General features: G+C 40.6%; 1 protein-coding gene across 12 annotated transcripts in view; it reads right to left on the reverse strand.

The window, feature by feature from the left end:
* Window positions 1-22,001, reverse strand: part of LOC105486100 (abhydrolase domain containing 18) — an 88,511-nt gene that overhangs the window by 25,457 nt on the left and 41,053 nt on the right. For 9 of the 12 annotated variants that reach the window (XM_071093061.1, XM_071093065.1, XM_071093059.1 and 6 more), the window contains 8 exons: window positions 18,518-18,596; window positions 18,323-18,409; window positions 16,133-16,158; window positions 10,759-10,897; window positions 7,779-7,868; window positions 6,750-6,851; window positions 2,853-3,231; window positions 122-284 (listed from right to left, as the gene is read on the reverse strand). In XM_071093061.1, the coding sequence (XP_070949162.1) occupies window positions 122-284; window positions 2,853-3,231; window positions 6,750-6,851; window positions 7,779-7,868; window positions 10,759-10,897; window positions 16,133-16,158; window positions 18,323-18,409; window positions 18,518-18,596 (1,065 nt within the window). Of the gene's footprint in view, window positions 1-117; window positions 285-2,852; window positions 3,232-6,749; window positions 6,852-7,778; window positions 7,869-10,758; window positions 10,898-16,132; window positions 16,159-18,322; window positions 18,410-18,517; window positions 18,597-22,001 lie in introns of those variants that run through there. The other 3 variants (XM_071093066.1, XM_071093063.1, XM_071093064.1) reach the window with 3 other exon arrangements.

Raw genomic sequence — 22,001 nt, forward strand, 5'->3', positions numbered from 1 at the left:
GGGGAATTCAAAGATTGAAACAGATAATAAAAATATCTAATCTTTTATATTTGTTGAAGCAAAAAAATCCAGAAAACAAACAACAAATGAACGAATTAGCCGTTTAGACCAGCCATCTTACCTGAAGAGTCCTTGTTTAAAAAGATAAGCACTAATATGACCCCCTTCTAAGTATCGGATCTCACAACCAGGCCAAATTTCTTGTAAACTTCGAACTCCTGTTCGTGGAATATAGGCATCTTCTTTGGCTTGAACCACTATAATGAGGCTTGGATCAACTGGTACTAGGTATAGAATTTTAAAAAATTCAACATATACACATTAGAAAATAAAAAACACCACACAATGTAGTAAATAAAACATTCATCAAACTAAACATTTTTTTTTTTTTTTTTGAGACGGAGTCTCACTCAGTCGCCCAGGTTGCAGTGCAGTGGTGCGATCTCGGCTCACTGCAAGCTCTGCCTCCCGGGTTCACGCCATTCTCCTGCCTCAACCTCCCGAGTAGCTGGGACTACAGGTGCCCACCACCACGCCTGGCTAATTTTTTGCATTTTTAGTAGAGACGGGGTTTCACCGTGTTAGCCAGGATGGTTTCGATCTCCTGACCTCGTGATCCACCCGCCTCGGCCTCCCAAAGTGCTGGGATTACAGGCGTGAGCCACCACGCCCGGCCTAAACATTTTTGATTAAGTTAAAAATCAACTATAATAGGCTACATTACTCATCTCCAGTACGAGATAAACATTCTAAAAACGATACGAAATACTGTGGTTTTTTAAAATTAACTAATTTCTTTCTTTTGTGTGTGTGGGTACACAGTATATTTATGGGTTACATGATGTAAGATATTTTGATACTGGCATGCAATGCATAATAATCACATCAGAGGCCGGGCGCGGTGGCTCAAGCCTGTAATCCCAGCACTTTGGGAGGCCAAGACGGGCGGATCACGAGGTCAGGAGATCAAGACCATCCTGGCTAACACGGTGAAACCCCATCTCTACTAAAAAATACAAAAAACTAGCCAGGCGAGGTGGCGGGCGCCTGTAGTCCCAGCTACTCGGGAGGCTGAGGCAGGAGAATGGTCTAAACCCGGGAGGCAGAGCTTGCAGTGAGCTGAGATCCGGCCACTGCACCCCAGCCTGGGCGACAGAGCAAGACTCTGTCTCAAAAAAAAAAAAAAAAAAAAAAAAAAAAAAAATCACATCAGAGTACATGAGGTATGCATCACCTCAATAATTTATTTTAAAGATGGGATCTCACTATGTTGCCCAGGCTGAAGTGCAGTGGCTATTTACTGGCAAGATCATAGTGCACTACAGCCTTGAACTCCTGGGCTCAAGTGATCCTCCCTCCTTAACTTCCTGAGTAGCTGGGACTACAGGTGAATGCCACCACACTCAGCAATCTAGTGGTTTTTTTTTTTTTTGGGAGACAAGAGTTTCACTTTGTCACTGAGGCTAGGGTGCAGTGGTGCAATCATAGCTCACTGCCACCTTGAATTCCTGGGCTCAAAGGATCCTCCTGCCTCAGCCTCTGAGTAGCTGGGACTATAAGCATGTGCCACCACGCCCAGCTAATTTATTTATTTATTTTATTATTATTTTTTGAGATGGAGTCTCACTCTGGTCCCCCAGGCTGGAGTGGAATGGCACGATCTTGGCTCACCGCAATCTCTGCCTCCTGGGTTCAAGCGATTCTCCTGCCTTAGCCTCCTGAGTAGCTGGGATTACAGGCGCCTGCCACCACGCCCGGCTAATTTTTGAATTTTTAGTAGAGATGGGGTTTCACCATGTTGGCCAGGCTGGTCTCGAACTCCTGACCTCAGGTGATCTGCCTGCCTCAGCCTCCCAAAGTGCTGGGATTACAGGCTCGAGCCACCGCGCCCAGCCTATTTATTTTTGAGATGGAGTCTTGCTCTGTCACTCAGGCTGGAGTGCATTGGAACGATCTCTGCTCACTGCAACCTCTACCTCCCGGGTTCAAGTGATTCTCCTGCCTCAGCATCCTGAGTAGCTGGGATTACAGGCGCCTGCCACCATGCCCAGCTAATTTTTGTATTTTAAGTAGAGATGGGGTTTCACCATGTTGGCTAGGATGGTCTCAAACTCCTGACCTCAAGTGATCCATCTGCCTCGGCCTTCCAAAATGCTGGGATTACAGGTGTGAGCCACTGGGCCTGGCCACCCAGCTAATTTTTACATTTTTTGTAGGGATAGGGTCTCACTATGTTGCCTGGGCTGGTGTCAAACTCCTGGGCTCAAGCAGTCCTCCCACCACAGCCTCCCAAAGTGCTAGGATTACAGGTGTGAGCCATTGTGTCCAGCTCCAGAGTGTGTGTTTGTGTGTCTGTGTGACAGAGTCTTGCTCTGTCACCCAGGATGGAGTGCAGTGGTGTGATCTTGGCTCACTGCAACCTCCATCTCCTTGGGCTGAAGTGATCCTCCCACTTCAGCCTCCCAGGTAGTTGGAACTACAGGCACGCACCACCACACATGACTACTTTTTCGTAATTTTTTTTGGTAGAGACAGGGTTTTACCATGTTACCCAGGCTGGTCTTGAACTCCTGGGCTCAAGCAATCCACCTGCCTCAGCCTCCCAAAATGCTGGGATTACAGGCATGAGCCACCACGTCCGGCTGTCCAGTGTGTTTTTTAATGAGTAAGATAGTCTTAAATTTTCATAGATAGAATGTGATACATTTATCTATCTTTGCAAACATATTCTGGAGCCAACAAAAAAATATACCCTTGAAATATATAAAATTATCTTATAAAGCATCCTTTAAAATGTTTCACAAATATTTACACATCAGCAAATATTCTCAATTTCATATAAAAATTAGTACCTGAGAAATTTGCTACATGAGTACATTCATCCATGACACCTTTCATAAATATTAAAGATTCTTTCCGAAGATTGTTTCTTCTTTGTTCTTTACTAAGTAGGTGGTATGACTGAGGGTTGCAACTTGTATAACTACTTTTGTTGGTTGAAAGTGTTTGATTGAAGCACTTCATCTTAGAGGTATCTTGCAATAAAAGTCCTTCTGATGTTGCACTGACAGACGTTTTACTAGAATTATGGCAGTCAGCAGGTTTTTGGGATACAACTTGGTTTGTTATATCTAAATTTAAAGTTCTGGAAACCAGATTAAGGTTAGTTAGCTTGTCTGCACTGCTAGTGAAGCATTTCACAAACTCTTGTCCCATTTTGAAAGAATCTGTCTGAACATATGAAAGAAAACATTATTTAATATAAAATAGGGTTTTATTAACAACTTTGTCAAAAAAAAAAAAAAAGAGAAAAGACAAATGTCCATCAATGAATAAATGGATAAACAAAATGTGGTACATTCAAACAATTAAACAGTATTCAGTCTTAAAAGGAATGAAATTCTGACACATGCTACAACATGGATGAACACTGAAGACATTATCTTAAGTGAATAAGCCAGACACAAAAGGAGAAATATTGTATGATTCCACTCATACGAGGTCCCTATAGCTGTAAAATTCATAGCAATGAGAAGAGAATGGCAGCTGCCAGAGACTGGGAGAAGGGAGGAATGAGTAGTTTTGTTCAATGGGTAAGTTTCAGTTTGAAAAGATAAAAACGTTTTGGAGATAGATGGTGGTGATGATTGCACAACATGTATATACTTAATGCCACTGAACTATACACATAAAAATGGTTATGATAGTAAATTTTATGTTGTATATATTTACCATAATTTTTTTTTTTTTTGAGACGGAGTCTCGCACTGTCCCCCAGGCTGGAGTGCAGTGGCGCAATCTCGGCTCACTGCAAGCTCCTCCTCCCGGGTTCATGCCATTCTCCTGCCTCAGCCTCCCGAGCATCTGGGACCACAGGCGCCCGCCACCACGCCCGGCTAATATTTTGTATTTTTAGTAGAGATGGGGTTTCACTGTGTTAGCCAGGATGGTCTTGATCTCCTGACCTAGTGATCCACCCGCCTCAGCCTCCCAAAGTGCTGGGATTACAGGCGTGAGCCACCATGCCCAGCCTCATAATTTTTTTAAAAAAGAAAGAGGTATCAAAATTTAACTCAGGACTAAGATAAATGACTTACACTTTATTGCTGTTTCCTACTTAACAGTAAAGGGTATCATTTAGCCTGCATCTTTTTTTTTTTTTTTTTTTTAACAGCCAAAGTTTTGAAATCCATGATCTGCCTTAACCTTTGAACTTCTAAAAGTCTTACAAATGAGTAACGTAAATTCAAACAGAAGAGGACACCAGCGTCCCCAAATCCCTTTCTCTGGTTGAACTAACCAGAATTAAAAATTATTGGCTGGGCGTGGTAGCTCACGCCTGTAATCCCAGCACTTTGGGAGGCTGAGGCAGGCAGATCATGATGTCAGGAGATCAACATCATCCTGGCCAACATGGCAAAACCCTGTCTCTAATAAAAATACAAAAATTAGCCGGGCATGGTGGTGTGTGCCTGTTATCCCAGCTACTTGGGAGGCTGAGGCAGGAGAATCGCTTAAATCTGGGAGGCAGTGGTTGCAGTAGGTTGACATCGTGCCACTGCACTCCAGCCTGGGTGTCTCAAAAAAAAAAAAAAAAAAAAAAAAAATCAAGAAAAAAAATAAATATTGCCTGTTAAAGTCTCAAAACTGTATTCTAAGTTTAAGGACTTGTAAATACAGTTATGTGTTGTTTAATGATGGGATATGTTCTGAGAAATGCATCATTAGGTGGTTTCATTGTTGTGTGAACATCACCGTGTATTTACATAAACCTAGATGGTATAGCTCACTACACACCTAAGCTATATGGTATAATCTATTGTTCCTAGGTTACTAACCTATACAACATGTTACTGTACTTAATACTGTAGGCAACTGTAACACAATTGTAAGTATTTGTATATCTAATCATAGAAAAGGTACAGTAGGCCAGGCATGGTGGCTCATGCCTGTAATCTCAGCCCTTTGGGAGGCCGAGGGTGGGTTGATCGCTTGAGGTCAGGAGTTCCAAGACTAGCCTGGCCAACATAGTGAAACCTTGTCTCTACTAAAATATAAAAATTAGCCAGGTGTGATGGTGGGTACCTGTAATCCCACCTACTTGGGAGGCTGAGGCAGGAGAATCATCTGAACCCAGGAGGTGGAGGTTACAGTGAGTAGAGACTGTGCCACTGCACTCCAGCCTGGGTGACAGAGCAAGACTCCATCTCAAAAAAAAAAGAAAGAAAGAAAAAGAAAAGGAAAAGGTATAGTAAAAATATCGTATTAAAATCTTTTGGGCCACTTTATATATGTGACTGAAGCATTGTTATGCATAACATGACCGTACAATGTAAGTAAATAATATATGAGGTAAGTGTCTCCCTATAAAAGTATTCAAACTAATACATGAAAAAGAAATGATAGAATATCAGCAACTATCAATGTATTGATACAGTCATTAAGCATCAATAGAGGCTTACATCATAAAAAAAGAGAAAATCAGATATTATGTGTTTCCTATAGCCTTGTGAAAGAAATCAAAACAATGAGTTTAATCAAGCCTTTATCTAGATCCAACTGCCAATTTTCAAGCAATGTAGAGCAAAATGCTGAACTGTACCATGCGAACACAAACAGAAAAATCTAGATTGTGAGAAACCCTACAGGTCAAATAACCTAAATTCTTCATGAAATAAATTATAAGGAACATAAAGGGATGTAGGGCAACTTATTTCTTTTCTTTTTTTACAGATTGATTGATTGTTTATTATTATACTTTAAGTTCCAGGGTACATGTGCACAACGTGCAGGTTTGATACACAGGCATACACATGCCATGTTGGTTTGCTGCACCCATCAACTTGTCATTTATATTAAGTATTTCTCCTAATGGTATCCATCCCCCAACTCCCCACCCCCCGACAGGCCCCAGTGTGTGATGTTCCCCGCCCTGTGTCCAAGTGTTCTCATTGTTCAATTCCCACCTGTGAGTGAGAACATGTGGTGTTTGGTTTTCTGTCAGAAGGCAACTTATTAAAGGCACTTCAAATAAAAGAACTATAGGGTCTACAGATACACATTTGGATAATAAAATTATTTTAAAAGCAGAAGGAATAAACATAAGGATAATGATCACTAATAATGCAGGAAGGAAGGCTTTGTGATTAGGACACATTTGAAGGGGTTTCTGGTTTGGGTGGTCAAGTTTTATTTTTGACCTAGGTAGTAGTTACAGTGTGTTTGGCTTTTAATAAATGTAGTAAACCACATATATGCTTTGCATGATTCTCTGTATCTGTGTTTTATTTTAAAATAATTTTTATTTATTTATTTTTAAGAAAGAGTCTCACTCTGTCACCCAGGCTGGAGTGCAGTGGCACAGTCTTGGTTCACTGCAACCTACAACTCCCAAGTTCAAGAGATTATCCTGCCTTAGCCTCCTGAATAGCTAGGATTACAGGCATCCAACAACACATGCGGTTAATTTTTGTATTTTTACAGAGATGGTGTTTAGAGATGGGTTTGGCTGGGCTAGTCTCAAACTCCTGACCTCAAGTGATCAACGCACTTCGGGCATCCCAAGGTGCTCGGATTACAGGTGTCACCCACCATGCCCGGGAAAAAATGAACAATTTTTGAAGTTAAAAAATAGTATGTACGGCTAGCTATGTTTTTGAAAATTTGCTATTCTCTTTAAAAACCTGAATCATTAAATATACAATCAACTCCCCCCTCCACCAATGTTGGATGGAAAGTGAAATACTTACTCCACAGTATTCAAGCATGTGAATAATTTCTTCTTCATATACTGTCTGGGTATAATATTGCTTTTCCAGCTCCCGCCAATTAATTGATTTACTCAACACACCCTGAAATAATAAGCTAAATTAAGATCAAACCACATCATAAGGCAAATTGCCCAATACTTTTGTTATTATTACTGTGTGAGACTACCTATCTTTTTTTTTTTGGCAGATGAAGTCTCACTCTGTTGCCCAGGCTGGAGTGCAATGGCACTATCTCAGCTCACTGCAACCTCTGCCTTCCGGGTTCAAGTGATTCTCCTGCCTCTGCCTCCCAAGTAGCTGAGACTATAGGCATGTGCCACCATGCCCAGCTAATTTTTGTATTTTTAGTAGAGACAGAGTTTCACCAAGTTGTCCAGGCTGGTCTCGAACTTCTGACCTCAGGTGGTCCACCAGCCTCAGCCTCCCAAAGTGCTAGGATTACAGGTGTGAGCCACCGCTCCCGGCCTGAGACTGCCTATCTTTCGCCTGCATGTAAGGTTGGCCCTTAACTGGAGTCTGGGAAATTGACCAATAAACAGCTTTCTATACTTTTATAAAACTTTTCCTAAAAGATAAGACTGGGTCACTATATCTAAACTGCTTATATAAACAATGCAGGTTCTGCTGAACACCTGCTTTCCTTCTGAAGTTTTGGTGCATGCTAGGCAGAAATTATCCAAGTCACTAACCCCTGATAAAAACTCTGGACTGCAAGGCTCAGGGGAGCTTCACTGATGGACAGTGCTTTGCACTTACTGTCAATAATTATTGCTGGAAGAATTAAGCATGAACTGTAACACTCCATTAGGAGAGGAATCTCGGAAGCTTGTTCTTGGTTTCTTTTGTTGTAGTTAAGCCTTAATCATGATTACGACTATATCATCATACGACTCAGGAGTCCTATAATTCCTTCCATGAATCACCAAAGCTGAGGGTGGTTTTGGAGACCCCCAAAACAATTATCTCTAATTATATATAGCTACCTAATATTAATTACAATTAAATTACCGTAGTGAAGACCCCAGATGCTGTGGACCAAGACAGGCATGGAATCAATGGCATGGGCTTAGGCCAGTTGGATACCGCTAAGGAAGCCATCTGTAATATAACAGATAGTTTAGAGAGCTTCTGTAGAGTTTCTATTCAGTAAAATAAAAATATTTAATATTAATAAGCATTCAGTGCAGTAAGTTGGTCAGATAAACACAAAGTCTGCAAACATTTGTGAGAATGTCTAGCAACCTCATTAAACTTCCCAAATCATAAATTCAACAACATTTAATTTCCCCCTTAGAAAGCAGTAAAATGTAATAGAAAACTTTAAGTAACCTCAAGACCATTCACTGAGAGCTACTTTCTACTGTGTAAATATGGAGCAAAGATGCCGAGATGTAGATGCTGGGCAGCAGGGTAAACACACTCATTACTTAAGTGACTTACTCAGATACAGCAAAATCACAACTATAAAACAGACCATTGAGGTGGACTGAGTATGCAAAGAATTCGGGGAACCACAAAGCAGATTACATAATAGATATAAAATAATGTAATGGGTGTGATTAGAGAAGGGAAAATTACTCTCCCTTTTGGAGAAGGGAGAACTTTATCTTCTGGAAAAGTTACTTTCCCTTCTGGGCTGGAGGAATCAGAAGGGAAAGGCAGGCTTCATGAAATGGGTGAGTCTTCTAGAGGAATGAAAGATAGGGTCTTGTCTTCCATAGAAATAAATCAGTATGATCAAAGGCAAGATGGTGAGAATGCACAGGGTCTCATAAGGGAAATAACCAATATGCTTCAGTTGGGATGGTCAATAGGCACATGTGGCCAATGGAGTGAGGGAGATATGTAGGGCTAGAAAGATTGATCAGGATCAGATTAGAGGTCCTTTGTTCTATAGATAATCGAGAATTAATAAAGAGGTCTGAGCAAAGGAGTAGTATTGTCAAAGAAGTGATTCAAAGAAGGTAACATGATAGTAGTTTACAGGACTAAATAGAGAAGGGGAGAGCTGAGGTAGGAAGACCAGTTAATAGGCAGTAATCCAGGTGAAAGTTATAAGGACCTGACCTAGGTGATAACAATGGAAACACTACTAGGTGGGAATATAAATCCTTTTCCATCTTCTGTTTCACTGTCAGGTAGTTGTTTTGAATTTTTTTTTTTTTTTTGAGATGGAGTCTTGCTCTGTTGCTCAGGTTGGAGTGCAGTGGCACGATCTCAGCTCACTGCAACTTCCACTTCCCAGGTTCAAGCGATTCTCCTGCCTCAGCCTCCTGAGTAGCTGGGATTACAGGCGTGTGCCACCACACCTGGCTAATTTTTGCATTTTTAGTAGAGATGGGGTTTCACCATGTTGGTCTGGCTGGTCTTGAACTCCTGACCTCAGGTGATGTGCCTGCCTCAGCATCCCAAAGTGCTGGGATTACAGGTGTGAACCACTGCGCCCAGTGTAGTTTTAAATTTGAGTAAGTTTTTGAACTTAACTTTCAAATTCAAGAGAAATAAAGAAACTTCATATAATAATAATAATTATTATTATTTTGAGATAGAATCTCGCTTCTGTCTGGGTCACCTAATCTGGAGTGCAGTGGTATGATCACAGCTCACTGCAGACTCAAACTCGGGGGCTCCCCCTCAGCCTCCCATGTAGCCACAACTACAGAGATGTGCCACCATGCCTAATTTTTTAAACAATTTTTTTGTAGAGACAGGGTCTTACTACTATGTTGCCTAGGTTGGGGTATGATTATTTTTTAGGCCAGGTGCAGTGGCTCACACCTATAATCCTAAAACTTTGGGAGGCCAACCTGTGTGGATCACTTGAGCCCACACACAAACAAAATACTAATAATTTTTAAAAAATGTACTGAGTGACTAATATGTGCCAAGTAATAAATCAGAGCATATTCCTGGCCCTCTATGTCTCAACTGCTTCATGGAGAAAACAGACTGCTGAACAAGTCAGTAAAGTACAGTAAAAAGTTACTAATGGGAGTTTCAAGTATAGTCTGGAGGTAAGGCTGGGTGTCACAGCTGAAACAGAAGGGTAAGCTGTTACTCAGCTAGGTGAAAGAGAATAAGGGAGCACTAGAGGGATGCTAGCATGTGACACAGCTGGAGCCCAGTGTGCACACAAGCTTTTGGCAGGTTTTGAACAAGACAGAACAAAGACAAGATTTAGAAAGATCACTGTAGTTAGGGTGTGGAGGAGAAATGGTTAAGGAAAAGATCAATAAGAGGCTGGGCTTTGTGGCTCATGCCCGTAATCCCAGCACTTCGGGAGGCCGAGACGGGTGGATCACGAGGTCAGGAGATCGAGACCATCCTGGCTAACATGGTGAAACCCCGTCTCTACTAAAAATACAAAAAATTAGCCGGGTGGCGATGGGCACCTGTAGTCCCAGCTACTTGGGAGGCTGAGGCAGGAGAATGGCATGAACCCGGGAGGCGGAGCTTGCAGTGATCCGAGATCAAGCCACTGCACTCCAGCCTGGGCAACAGAGCAAGACTCCGTCTCAAAAAAAAAAAAAAAAAAAGAAAAAGATTAATAAAAGACTAGAGACAGAAAAGCAATTAGGAATCCATTTGAGTACACTCTAAAAGGCAGACAAAAAGTAAAATAGGTTGGTGGTACTAGGGAGATAGATAAATGGAAAGTATTTTCCAATTCAGCTATCTTGACCAATGTAACAGCAAAATTGGGCATTTATACTTGAGACTTGAAAAGTTAAATTTTATAATTAATTTATAATAAAATATTAAATCTAATACCTGAGATACAACTGTGGAATAGTACAGTGTCTATATAAATCATGCAAAAAATTAACATCATTACTTCATAATTGGAATAAGAGTTTGGAATCTGTTTCTGCTTCCTACTTTTACCAAAACTAATTCTATACCTAAAGTGAATTTTTAAAATAACCAGGTTCTCTAGATCTTACAAACATAAACATAATTAAATGTAAGCAGAAATAAAAAGGCTTACGTGTCCTCCCATGGATATTCCAGTCATTCCTAAAGGGCCGTAACCTTCCCTCTCTAGCCAGTGCAAGAGAGCTGCAGATTCTAAAACAAGAGCTCCTCCCATCACAAAAAGGTCAGACACATTTTTTAAGCTGGACCTTCTACCCTCACAAAACAAAATAGAAAATGATTATTTTATGTATTTACATGCTAATATATGCAAATTTACAACAGGCTGCCAGACTTCATGTATTTCTTTTAAAGGACCAGATAGTTAAGTAAAACAATGTAATAAATTGGAATTAGGGCCAGGTGTGGTGGCTCATGCCTGTAATCCCAGCACTTTGGGAGGCTGAGGCAGGGGGATCACTTGAGGTCAGGAGTTCAAGACAAGACTGGGCAACATGGTGAAACCTTGTCTTTACTAAAAATACAAAAATTAGCAGGACATGGTGGCGCATGCCTGTGATCTCAGCTACGTGGAAAACTGAGGCTTGAAAATCGTTTGAACCTGGGAGGTAGAGGCTGCAGTGAGCTGAGATTGCACCACTGTACTCCAGCCTGGGCAACAGAGTGAGACCTTGTCTCAAAAAAAGAAAAAAGAAAAAGGAATTAGACAGCTGCTAACATTGGATTACACATCAAATCACCTAAAACTTAACAAAAAATGTGTTCCTGTTCTATAGCACATAATCTTTACTGAAATTATTATAATAGAATTTAAAGCATAACTTTTTTTTTTCCTTTGAGACAGTGTTGTTCTGCTGCCCAGGCTGGAGTGCAGTGTCATGATCTTGGCTCACTGCAGCCTCCACCTCCTGGGTTCAAGCGATTCTCCTGTCTCAGCCTCCTGAGTAGCTGGGATTACAGGCGTGCGCCACCACGCCTGGCTAATTTTTGTATTTTTAGCAGAGACAGGGTTTCACCATGTTGGCCAGACTGGTCTTGAATTCCTGAGCTCAAGTGATCCGCCTGCCTTGGCCTCCCAAAGTGCTGGGATTCCAGGTGTGAGCCACCACGCCCAGGCTTAAAGCATAACTTTTATTTTATTTTATTTATTTTTTTGAGATGGAGCCAGGCTGGAGTGCAGTGGCGTGATCTCGGCTCACTTCAAGCTCCGCCTCCCGGGGTTCAGGCCATTCTCCTGCCTCAGCCTCCCGAGTAGCTGGGACTACAGGCGCCTGCAACCACGCCCGGCTAATTTTTTGTATTTTTAGTAGAGACGGGGTTTCATCGTGTTAGCCAGGATGGTCTTGATCTCCTGACCTTGTGGTCTTGATCTCCTGACCTCGTGATCTGCCCGCCTTGGCCTCCCAAAGTGCTGGTGGGATTACAGGCAAGAGCCACTGCGCCTGACCAAGCATAACTTTTAAAAAAGGCAACATAAATAAAGAATTTAACCAAACACTAGGCTCATGTATTACTGAAATCTTAAATATGTTGCTTATTTTCACAAAATACACAATTTATGAATATAATAAAATATAAAACAAATACATTTTTATACATATACATGTTTTAAATAAAGACCAATTCAACTGGAATTTCATTTTTAGAAGCTAATTTTACATAGAAGTATATTTCCTTATAAAAAGTACTTAAGCTGGGTGCAGTGGCTCACACCTGTAATCCCAATACTTTGGGAGGCCAAGGCGGGCAGATCACGAGGTCAGGAGTTCGAGACCAGCCTGACCAACAGGGTAAAACCCTGTCTCTACTAAAAATACAAAAATTAGCCAGGTGTGGTGGCACGTGCCTGTAATCTCAGCTACTCAGGAGGCTGAGGCAGGAGAATCACTGGAGCCCAGGAGGTGGAGGTTGCAGTGAGCCAGACATCATGCCACTGCTCCAGCCTGGGTGACAGAGTGAGACTCCATCTCAAACAAAAACAAACAAACAAACAAAAAGTATTTAAATATATCCTTTTGGGTCCTAGAACCATCCGTATATAGTGATTGAAATAAATATATTTTATTTTATTACTAAAATGACCAAATTAGAATCTACTTTTCAAAATGCAACTTGTATTAAGACACACATAACTGGTTACTGAATGAAACCTTGCCAAAGTTACAAAAATTCATTTTACCAATGATTATTTATCATATGCCTACACATAATATGTGCAAAGAACCAGGTGCCAGAAGGAATGCCAAACATGAAAAACAAAATCTTGGCTCCCAAAGACCTTACTTCCACTGTCCTACCAAGTTCTCTCAGAGCTCTAAGTCCAGAAGGTAGGGTTTCTGTTTATGGAAACTATGCTATCCTTCATCCAAACAGATCATAGTCATGCTTCATCAGAAAAAAAACCCATTTATTCTTATCTTTGTTTCCTATCCTCAAGTCATTTTTCTATTTATGATTATACAATTTCCCCAACTTTTTCTTTTAGCCTTGTATGGGAGCCTTGAATTCTGAGGTCTCCCAGTTTGCTCTTTTAGAAGTTACTGATATGAAATTCTGGGACAGTGGTTATTTATAACGGTAGACTCGGTCTCAAATTGTTTCAGCATTTTTGATGAAAACGGACTTAAGATGGCTTTTTAAAAAGAAAGAATGCGCAAGAGAGAAGTATCTGTGATTTAAATTGCAAACCATTTCTTTTTTCTTTTTTTTGAGACTGGGTCTCACTCTCATTGCCCAGGCTGCAGTGAAGTGGCTTGATCATGGTTCACGGCAGCCTCGACTTCCCGGGCTCAGGTGATTCTCAATCTCAGCCTTCTGAGTAGCTGGGACTACAGGTGTGCACCACCATTTCTGGCTTTTTTTTTTTTTTGAGATGGAGTTTCGCGCTTGTCATCCAAGCTGGAGTGCAATGGGGTGATCACGGCTCACTGCAAGCTCCGCCTCCTGGGTTCACGCCATTCTCCTGCCTCAGCCTCCCGAGTAGCTGGGACTACAGGCGCCTGCCACCAGGCCCGGCTTTTTTGTATTTTTAGTAGAGATGGGGTTTCAGGGTGTTAGCCAGGATGGTGTTGATCTCCTGACTTTGTGATCTGCCCACCTTGGCTTCCCAAAGTGCTGGGATTATAGGCGTGAACCACTGCGCCCGGCCCAGAACTTTTGATTTCCCTCCCACAACATCCAATTCATAAACAAGTCCTATTATTTAAACTTAAATATATCTTGAACCCAGGAAAACTTCTCTCCATTTCCACTGCTACCTAAAGTCACTACTCTTTCCTGCATCATTGCAATAGTTTCCTATTTGTTTTCTCTGTTGCTTTATTTATTTATTTATTTAATTTTTTGAGACGGAGTCTTCACTCTGTTGCCCAGGCTCGAGTGCAGTGGCATGATCTCCGCTCACTGCAAGCTCTGCCTCCCGGCTTCATGTGATTCTCCTGCCTCAGCCTCCCCAGCAGCTGGGACTACAGGCACCCGCCACCACCCCCGGCTAATTTTTTGTATTTTTCAGTAGAGACGGGGTTTCACCGTGTTAGCCAGGATGGCCTCGATCTCCTGACGTTGTGATCCACCCGCCTCGGCCTCCCAAAGTACTGGGATTACAGGCGTGAGCCATCACACCCGGCTTGTTCTCTCTGTTGCTACTCTTGCCCCAGTAAACCAAAGTAGGTCTTAAAAAATATAAATCAGGCCACTCATCTGCTTGAAGTCCTCTAGACACTTCCCATTGCACTTTCAGATCATTCACATTCAAAGCATGATGGCCTTTCACAATCTGGTCCTTGTCTTTTTTTTAAGATGGAGTCTTGTTCTGTGGTCTAGGCTGGAGTGCAGCGGCATGGTACTGGCTCACTGCAACCTCCGCCTCCTGGGTTCAAGTGATTCTCCCGCCTTAGCCTCCCCAGTAGCTGGGGCTATAGGTGCATACCACCACACCTGGCTAATTTTTTTATTTTTAGTAGAGACAGGGTTTTACCATGTTGGTCAGGCTGGTTTTGAACTACTGACCCCAAGTGACCCACCCACCTTGGCCTCCCAAAGTGCTGGGATTATAGGTGTGAGCCACTGCACCCGGCCCTTGCCTATCTTTCTGACCTCATCTGGTACTACTCTCCCCTCCTGATGCTTACGTGGGGCTTTTCATTTACTTTTCCTTCTCTGTGGCTGATCTTCTTCCAAGTCTTCATGCAGATGGCTCCTTCTCATTATATTATGTTTTCATATATAATACTGTTACTACACTGCACCCCATATTACTCTTTATACAATTGCCCTGCTTTACTTCATTCATTGGGTATTGCTAAAAATCTGAAATCACCTTATTTATTGTTATCTATCTCCCACACTACAATACAAACTTTATGAGAAAATGTTGTCTTATTGTTGCAGTATTCCCAGGGTCTAGGTTCAAATATTTATTGAATAAACCAAACGAAACACAGTATAGATTATGGAAACGCCTTGAAGTTTATCGTTTTAAAAGAATGAAAAGAGAAAGTTTATCTTCAGATTTTCTTTTTTTTTTTTTTTGAGATAGAGTCTCGCTCTGTCACCCAGGCTGGAGTGCAGTGGCGCAATCTCGGCTCACTGCAAGCTCCGCCTCCCGGGTTACGCCCTTCTCCTGCCTCAGCCTCCTGAGTAGCTAGGACTACAGGGGCCCACCACCGCGCCCGGCTAATTTCTTGTATTTTTAGTAGAGACGGGGTTTCACCATGGTCTTGATCTCCTGACCTTGTGATCCGCCCACTTCGGCCTCCCAAAGTGCTGGGATTACAGGCGTGAGCCACTGCGCCGGGCCTATCTTCAGATTTTCTATACTATTCATTGTAAGAATAAAGTGTCTAATTACACAATGTAAATGTACCTTAAAAAGGGAAAGGTAGGCTGGGCACGGTGGCTCATGCCTGTAATCCCAGCACTTTGGGAGGCCAAGGTGGGCGGATCACTTGAGGTTAAGAGTTTGAGACCAGCTTGACCAACATGGTGAAAGCCCATCTCTACTAAACATACAAAAATTAGCTGCGTGTGGTGGTGCATGTCTATAATTCCAGCTACTTGGGAGGCTAAGGCAGGAGAATCGCTTGAATGCGGGAGGCAGAGTTTGCAGTGAGCTGAGATCGTACCAGTGCACTCCAGCCTGGGTGATGGAATGACTCCGTCTCAAAAAAAAAAAAAAAAAAAAAAAAAGCAAAAAATAAAAACCAAAAAAGGAAAGGGTTTTATCATTTCTTCATTTACAGTTTCACAACTATATATTAAGTCTACCTATTAAAATTTTTTATTGTATTTCCTTAACAGACATTAAAATGCAAAAATCTTAAAAATAAAAATTAAAGTCAGTATTCATACTACAGTTTTATAACAGAACTCCCCCCCATAATATTTAGATATTCAATTTAGAAATGGTTAACTGAAGGCAACCAACATTTTAATACTGCTGGATATTTGGTAAAAAGACTGCAAAAATGAAGGTGATATATACTTACACTTGGTCCTTGGGTTTCCTGCAGCCATTTAAGAATGTGGGTCAAAGAGAAAGTTTTAAAATAATTAAATAATTTTGTTTGAGAGTACATTAAGTAGTTAAATTTTCTACAATTTAATACTGAAATAACTCCATTCTAATTCTCTTAAGTAGGCTGTTTAGAAGTTCTTAAATTTTCAACTTAATTATTTTCCTTTTTATTAAAAAAAAACCCAGCTTTATTGATATCATCATATATCACATAATTCAGCCAATAAAGTATACCTATTAACGTTTTCAGTAAATTAACAGGGTTGTACAAATCTTCAATTTAAATTTTAAATGAAGTTTATTGATTTTTTCATTTATATAATTTTTATTATAGAAAATCCAAAAAGTACTAAAAAGCAGATTAAAGAACAACTACTTAATCTACAGACAACCAGATTACATTCTGGTACATTTCTCTTTATGTACAGTTTTTTTTTTTTTTTTTTTTTTTTTTTGAGGCATAGTCTTGCTCTTTCACCTAGGTTGGAGTGCAGGCAGCTCACTGCAACTTCTGCCTCTTGGGTTCAAGCGATTCTCCTGCCTCAGCCTCCCAAGTAGCTGGGATTACAGGCGCACGACACCATACCCAGCTAATTTTTGTATTTTCAGTAGAGATGGAGTTTTGCCATGTTGTCCAGGCTGGTCTCAAACTCCTGACCTCAGGTGATCCTCCTGCCTCGGTCTCCCAAAGTGCTGGGATTACAGGTGTTGAGCCACCATGCCAGGCCAATGCACAGTTTTTGCTTTGGATTTTGTTTTTAGTTTTTTTGCATACCTGTGCCACACCATAGAGTCTATATCCTATTTTCTTTTCTTTTCTTTTTTTTTTTTTGAGACAGAGTTTTACTCTTTTTGCCCAGGCTGGAGTGCAATGGCGTGATCTTGGCTCACTGCAACCTGTCCCCTGGATTCAAGTGATTCTCCTGCCTCAGCCTCCTGAGAAGTTGGGATTACAGGTATGTGCCAGCATGCCAGGTTAATTTTATATTTTTAGCAGAGATGGGGTTTCACCATGTTGGCCAGGCTAGTCTTGAACTCCTGACCTCAGATGATGTGCCCACCTCAGCCTCCCAAAGTGCTGGGATTACAGGCGTGAGCCACTGCACCTGGCCTATATCCTATTTTCACATCAGAAATACTTGTCATACATTATTGTAAACTTTTTAATAATAATAGTTAAAACTTACTGAATGCTTATTATTTATCAGGCACTGTTCTAGATAGTATTAATCATTTAATAACCTCAATAACCTAAGAGATTATTCCCATGTATCAATGAGAAAATGGAGGTACTAAAAGGTTATGTAATAGCCAAGGTCACAAAGGTAGTAAGCAGTAGAGAAATAAATATAACACAGGTAGAGAAATAAATGTAACACAAGCAATTGCATAAAATTCCAATATTATGAACCACAGTTTACATAACTATTTCTATTTTAGACATTGAGCTATTTCTAATGGTTTACTGTCTAAACTAAAGCTATACAAACATGTTTTTGTTATTTAATTATTTCTTAGTTTTTATCCTTAGAATAAATTTCCCAGAATCAAAATCATTTTGTCAAGGGATATGATGTTTCAAAGCTCCTGATACACATGGTAAAAAATGTTTTCCCAAATGGTTGAACTAATTTTCCGTCATTAATAACAAGAGTGCCCATTTCAAAGCAGCCTCACCAGTACTGTGTTTTTTTTTAAATAGTTGATCATTATTGTTTTAACTCTACATTTATTACCAGCAACGTTGGACATTTCTTTATATCTGTGCATCAGTTTCATTTCTTCTTCTGTGAATAGTCTGACGTCATCTTGAAAATTAAGTTAAGAACTGTCTAAACCTCAACTGATACTGTAAATGCATTTAAAACATGAGTGTTTCCTTAATAGTAAACATTTGACTTACTAATATTAAAAATCTAGCATAAGTCTCCCAAGAAATAGAAGTACAATTTCTTTACTGCACAATAGAAGTACAATCCTTATGTTAATTTTTAAGAGGCATGAAATAGTCTTTCTCTCCTTTTGATTATTGCTTCTTATTTTCTGAACTGATGACTAAATTTAACTGGTTTAGAAAACTTGGATACTATCATTTCTTCTGATGACTAACTATATTAATAAATAAACAAGGCAAAATATTTCTTAGATATCACAAAAGGATATAATAAGGGTTTTCTAACAATAAAGAAGCCATTCGGGCTTCTTTAATCATAGGACGGGCCATTAGTGTTCGTCGCCTCCAGTAATGCTAAGGAAAGAAAAGAACACATACTCAAAAGAATACAGTAGCCACATCTGTTAAGGAGAATATGTTAACAAATTATCTGGAGATTAAGGCATTATAATAAAGTCTTACATGATCTCCTGTTCCAGCAAGATGAATGCATACAGGCCTATATTTACTGTTCCATTCTTTAGGCACAATAAATTGGAACCTATTTTTAAAAGCAAAGACTTATCAATAAAATTCTCTTTAAAGGGCTTTCAATAAAAACTTTCAATTCTTAAAAATTTTACACAAATTATTTGAGAGAAAAGATCTGTCGAAATTTTAACATTCAAATTGTAATTAACTAAATTAAGTTGTCCAAACGCTACAAAGATATTGTAAATCTGCCTTCTGTTAGGATATTAAAATATTAAATACAACATAAACACAGAATTTATTGTCACTATTCTTTACCTTGTTCAATATCACAATTTTATAAATACATAAAGAAATTTTCTTATCTTGTAGAGACGCCACCGTATATGAGTAAGTCTTAAAAGAAGTAACTATTAGCCGAGCGTAGTGGCTCACGCCTATAATCCCAGCACTTTGGGAGGCTGAGGAAGGTGGATCACCTGAGGTTGGGAGTTCAAGACCAGCCTGACCAACATGGAAGAACCCTGTCTCTACTAAAAATACAAATAAAATTAGCCAGGTATGGTGGCGAATGCCTGTAATCCCAGCTACTCGGGAGGCTGAGGCAGGAGAAGCGCTAGAACCCAGGGGGCAGAGGTTGTAGTGAGCCAAGATCGTACCACCGCACTCCAGCCTGGGCGACACAGCGAGACTCCGTCTCAAAAAAAAAAAAAAAAAAAGAAAAAAAAGGAACAGAGTCTCGCTCTGTCACCCATGCTGGAGTGCGATGGCACGATCTCGGCTCACTGCAACCTCTGCCTCCCGACTTCAAGTGCTTCTCCTGCCTCAGCCTCCTGACTAGCTAGGACTACAGGTCCACGCCACTGTGCCTGGTTAATTTTTGTATTTTTAGCAGAGATGGTGTTTCACCATGTTGGCCAGACTGGTCTGAAACTTCTGACCTTGTGATCCACCCGCCTCAGCCTCCCAAAGTTCTGGAATTACAGGTGTGAGACACCGTGCCTGGCCAAAAGAAATAACTCTTTAGATATAGCTCTGACTTTTCCTCTTTGCAAAAGAAATGCTTGGCTGTACAAGCTGTTGATGAATCAATAAAATAGTTTATGTTGTCTTTTTAAAAAACTTTTAGTATATGATAGAATCTGACTCATTAAAATGTTGATACTTACAAGTCAAGTCAATCCATGCTAGAAAACAAAAAACACAAATGCGCAGATAGTTTTCTCTATTTGTCTTTTTTTTTTTTTTTTTTGAGACAGGGTATTGCTGTTACCTAGGATGGAGTGCCGCAGCATGATCACAGCTCACTGAAGCCTCAACTTTCTGGGCTCAAGTGATCCTCCCACTTCAGCCTCCCAAGTAGCTGGGATTACAGGTATCTGCTACCAAGCCCAGCTAATTTTTTATTTTTTGTAGACATGGGGTCTCGCTATGTTGCCTAGGCTGGTCTCAAACTCCTAGACTCAAGCGATCCTCCTGCCTTAGCCTCCCAAAGTGCTGGGATTACAGGCATGAGCCATTGCACCTGGCCTTTGTTTTTTCCTTAATTGTAGTATTTTGGTCCTCATTTAATGTTTTATGTTTTTTCTTTTAACCTGTATGACTTCTTTTTTTTTTTTTTTAACTGTGGTAGAATATACATATCATAAAATTTACAATTTTAACCATTATTATTTTTTTTTTTAGAGACAAGGTCTCACTTTTTAGCCCAAGGTGGAGTGCAGTGACACAATTATGGCTCACTGCAGCCCAGACCTCCTGGGCTCAAGCAATCCTCCCACCTCAGCATCCCAAGCAGCTGGGACTACAGGCATGTGCTATCACGCCTGACTAATTTCTTTCTTTCTTTCTTTCTTTTTTTTTTTTTTTGAGAGACGGAGTTTTGCTCTTGTTGCCCAGGCTGGAGTGCAATAGCGTGATCTAGGCTCACTGCAACTTCCGCCTCCCAGGTTCAGGCGATTCTCCTGCCTCAGCCTCCCAAGTAGCTGGGATTACAGGCGCGCACCACCACACCCAGCTAATTTTGTATTTTAAGTAGAGATGCAGCTTCTCCATGTTAGTCAGGTTGGTCTTGAATGGCTAATTTCTTTTATGTTTTGAAGAGACAGAGTCTTCTTATGTTGCCCCAGATGATCTTGAACTCCTGGGTTGAAGTGATCCTCCTGCCATGGCCTCCCGAATAACTGTGATTACAGACATGAGTCCCCACACTTGTCCGTTTTAACCATTTTTAAGTGTATGATTCAGTGGCATTAAGTACAGTAATGTTGTGCAACCATCACTACCATCTATCTTCAAAACATTTTCATCTTCCCAAACTCATTTCTCATTTTAATTTTCTTAGCAGTTTATATTTTAGAATTACTATCATAGGAAAAGACTGTACTGTCACCTGAAGGTTTGACCTGAGGTGATTGGATTCTCAAGCAACATAAAACCTCAATTCTGAGCTGAAAACTCTGCTTGGACAGAATGGGTAATATCACCACTTATCCACTGTCAATAAATTGCAGAATAGAACAAAGACAAATAAAGTTAGGATGATTTAAGAATTATTTATGTTTTGTGCTCATGGGAACTCTTAATTTTCAGTTCCATAATGAGAATTGCCACTGTTAACCAACAGCTTTGCTTCATTTTGCATTCTGAGCATTGTCCTGTTTCCTGATATTTTAAAGATTTTGGGGAAATGAAAACATTTACGAATTTTTTCAGTAGAAAGCTGGACATCTCTGCTATTATTTGTACTTTTCTTTTGTTCCATAGCAATGCATGTAGTGACTTCATTATTGGATAATAGCTTTAATAGGAATTTTTTATTGTAGTATTAACTAGCTACCCACCTAATTAATTTCAGCAATCAGTGCTCAAATTCAACTATCTTTTAAAAGTCTTCCCCAGTGTCCCATGATGAATGGGTATAGACCATGTGACTCCTCTGCCACAGCTGACTGGGCCAAGCATAAGCCAAGTTAGGGCAATGAGATTTGCTCTTTTGGTAATATGGAATTGGGACAGACTATAGTTAGATTCTGTTGAGCTTTTGGATATGAAAGCTTTTGGATATGGCACAACCCCGTCTCTATTAAAAACACAAAATTAGCTAGACATGGTGGCAAGTGCCTGTAATCCCAGCTACTTGGGAGACCAAGGCAGGAGAATCACTTGACTCTGGGAGGCCGAGGTTGCAGTCAGCCAAGATTGCAGGGCCACTCCACTCCAACCTGGGTGACAGAGCAAGACTCCATCTCAAAGGAAAAAAAAAAAAAAGAGAGATGGAGCCTTGCTCTGTCGCCTAGGCTGGAGTGCAGTATCACAATCTTAGCTCACCACAACCTCCGTCTCCGGGTTCAAGTGATTCTCCTGCCTCAGCCTGCAGAGTAGCTGAGATTACAGGTGCTCACCACCATGCCCAGCTAATTTTTGCATTTTTAGTAGAAATGAGGTTTCGACATGTTGGCCAGGCTGGTCTCGA

The sequence above is a fragment of the Macaca nemestrina genome, chromosome 3, assembly GCF_043159975.1.
Source record: "Macaca nemestrina isolate mMacNem1 chromosome 3, mMacNem.hap1, whole genome shotgun sequence".
Lineage (NCBI taxonomy): Eukaryota > Metazoa > Chordata > Mammalia > Primates > Cercopithecidae > Macaca > Macaca nemestrina.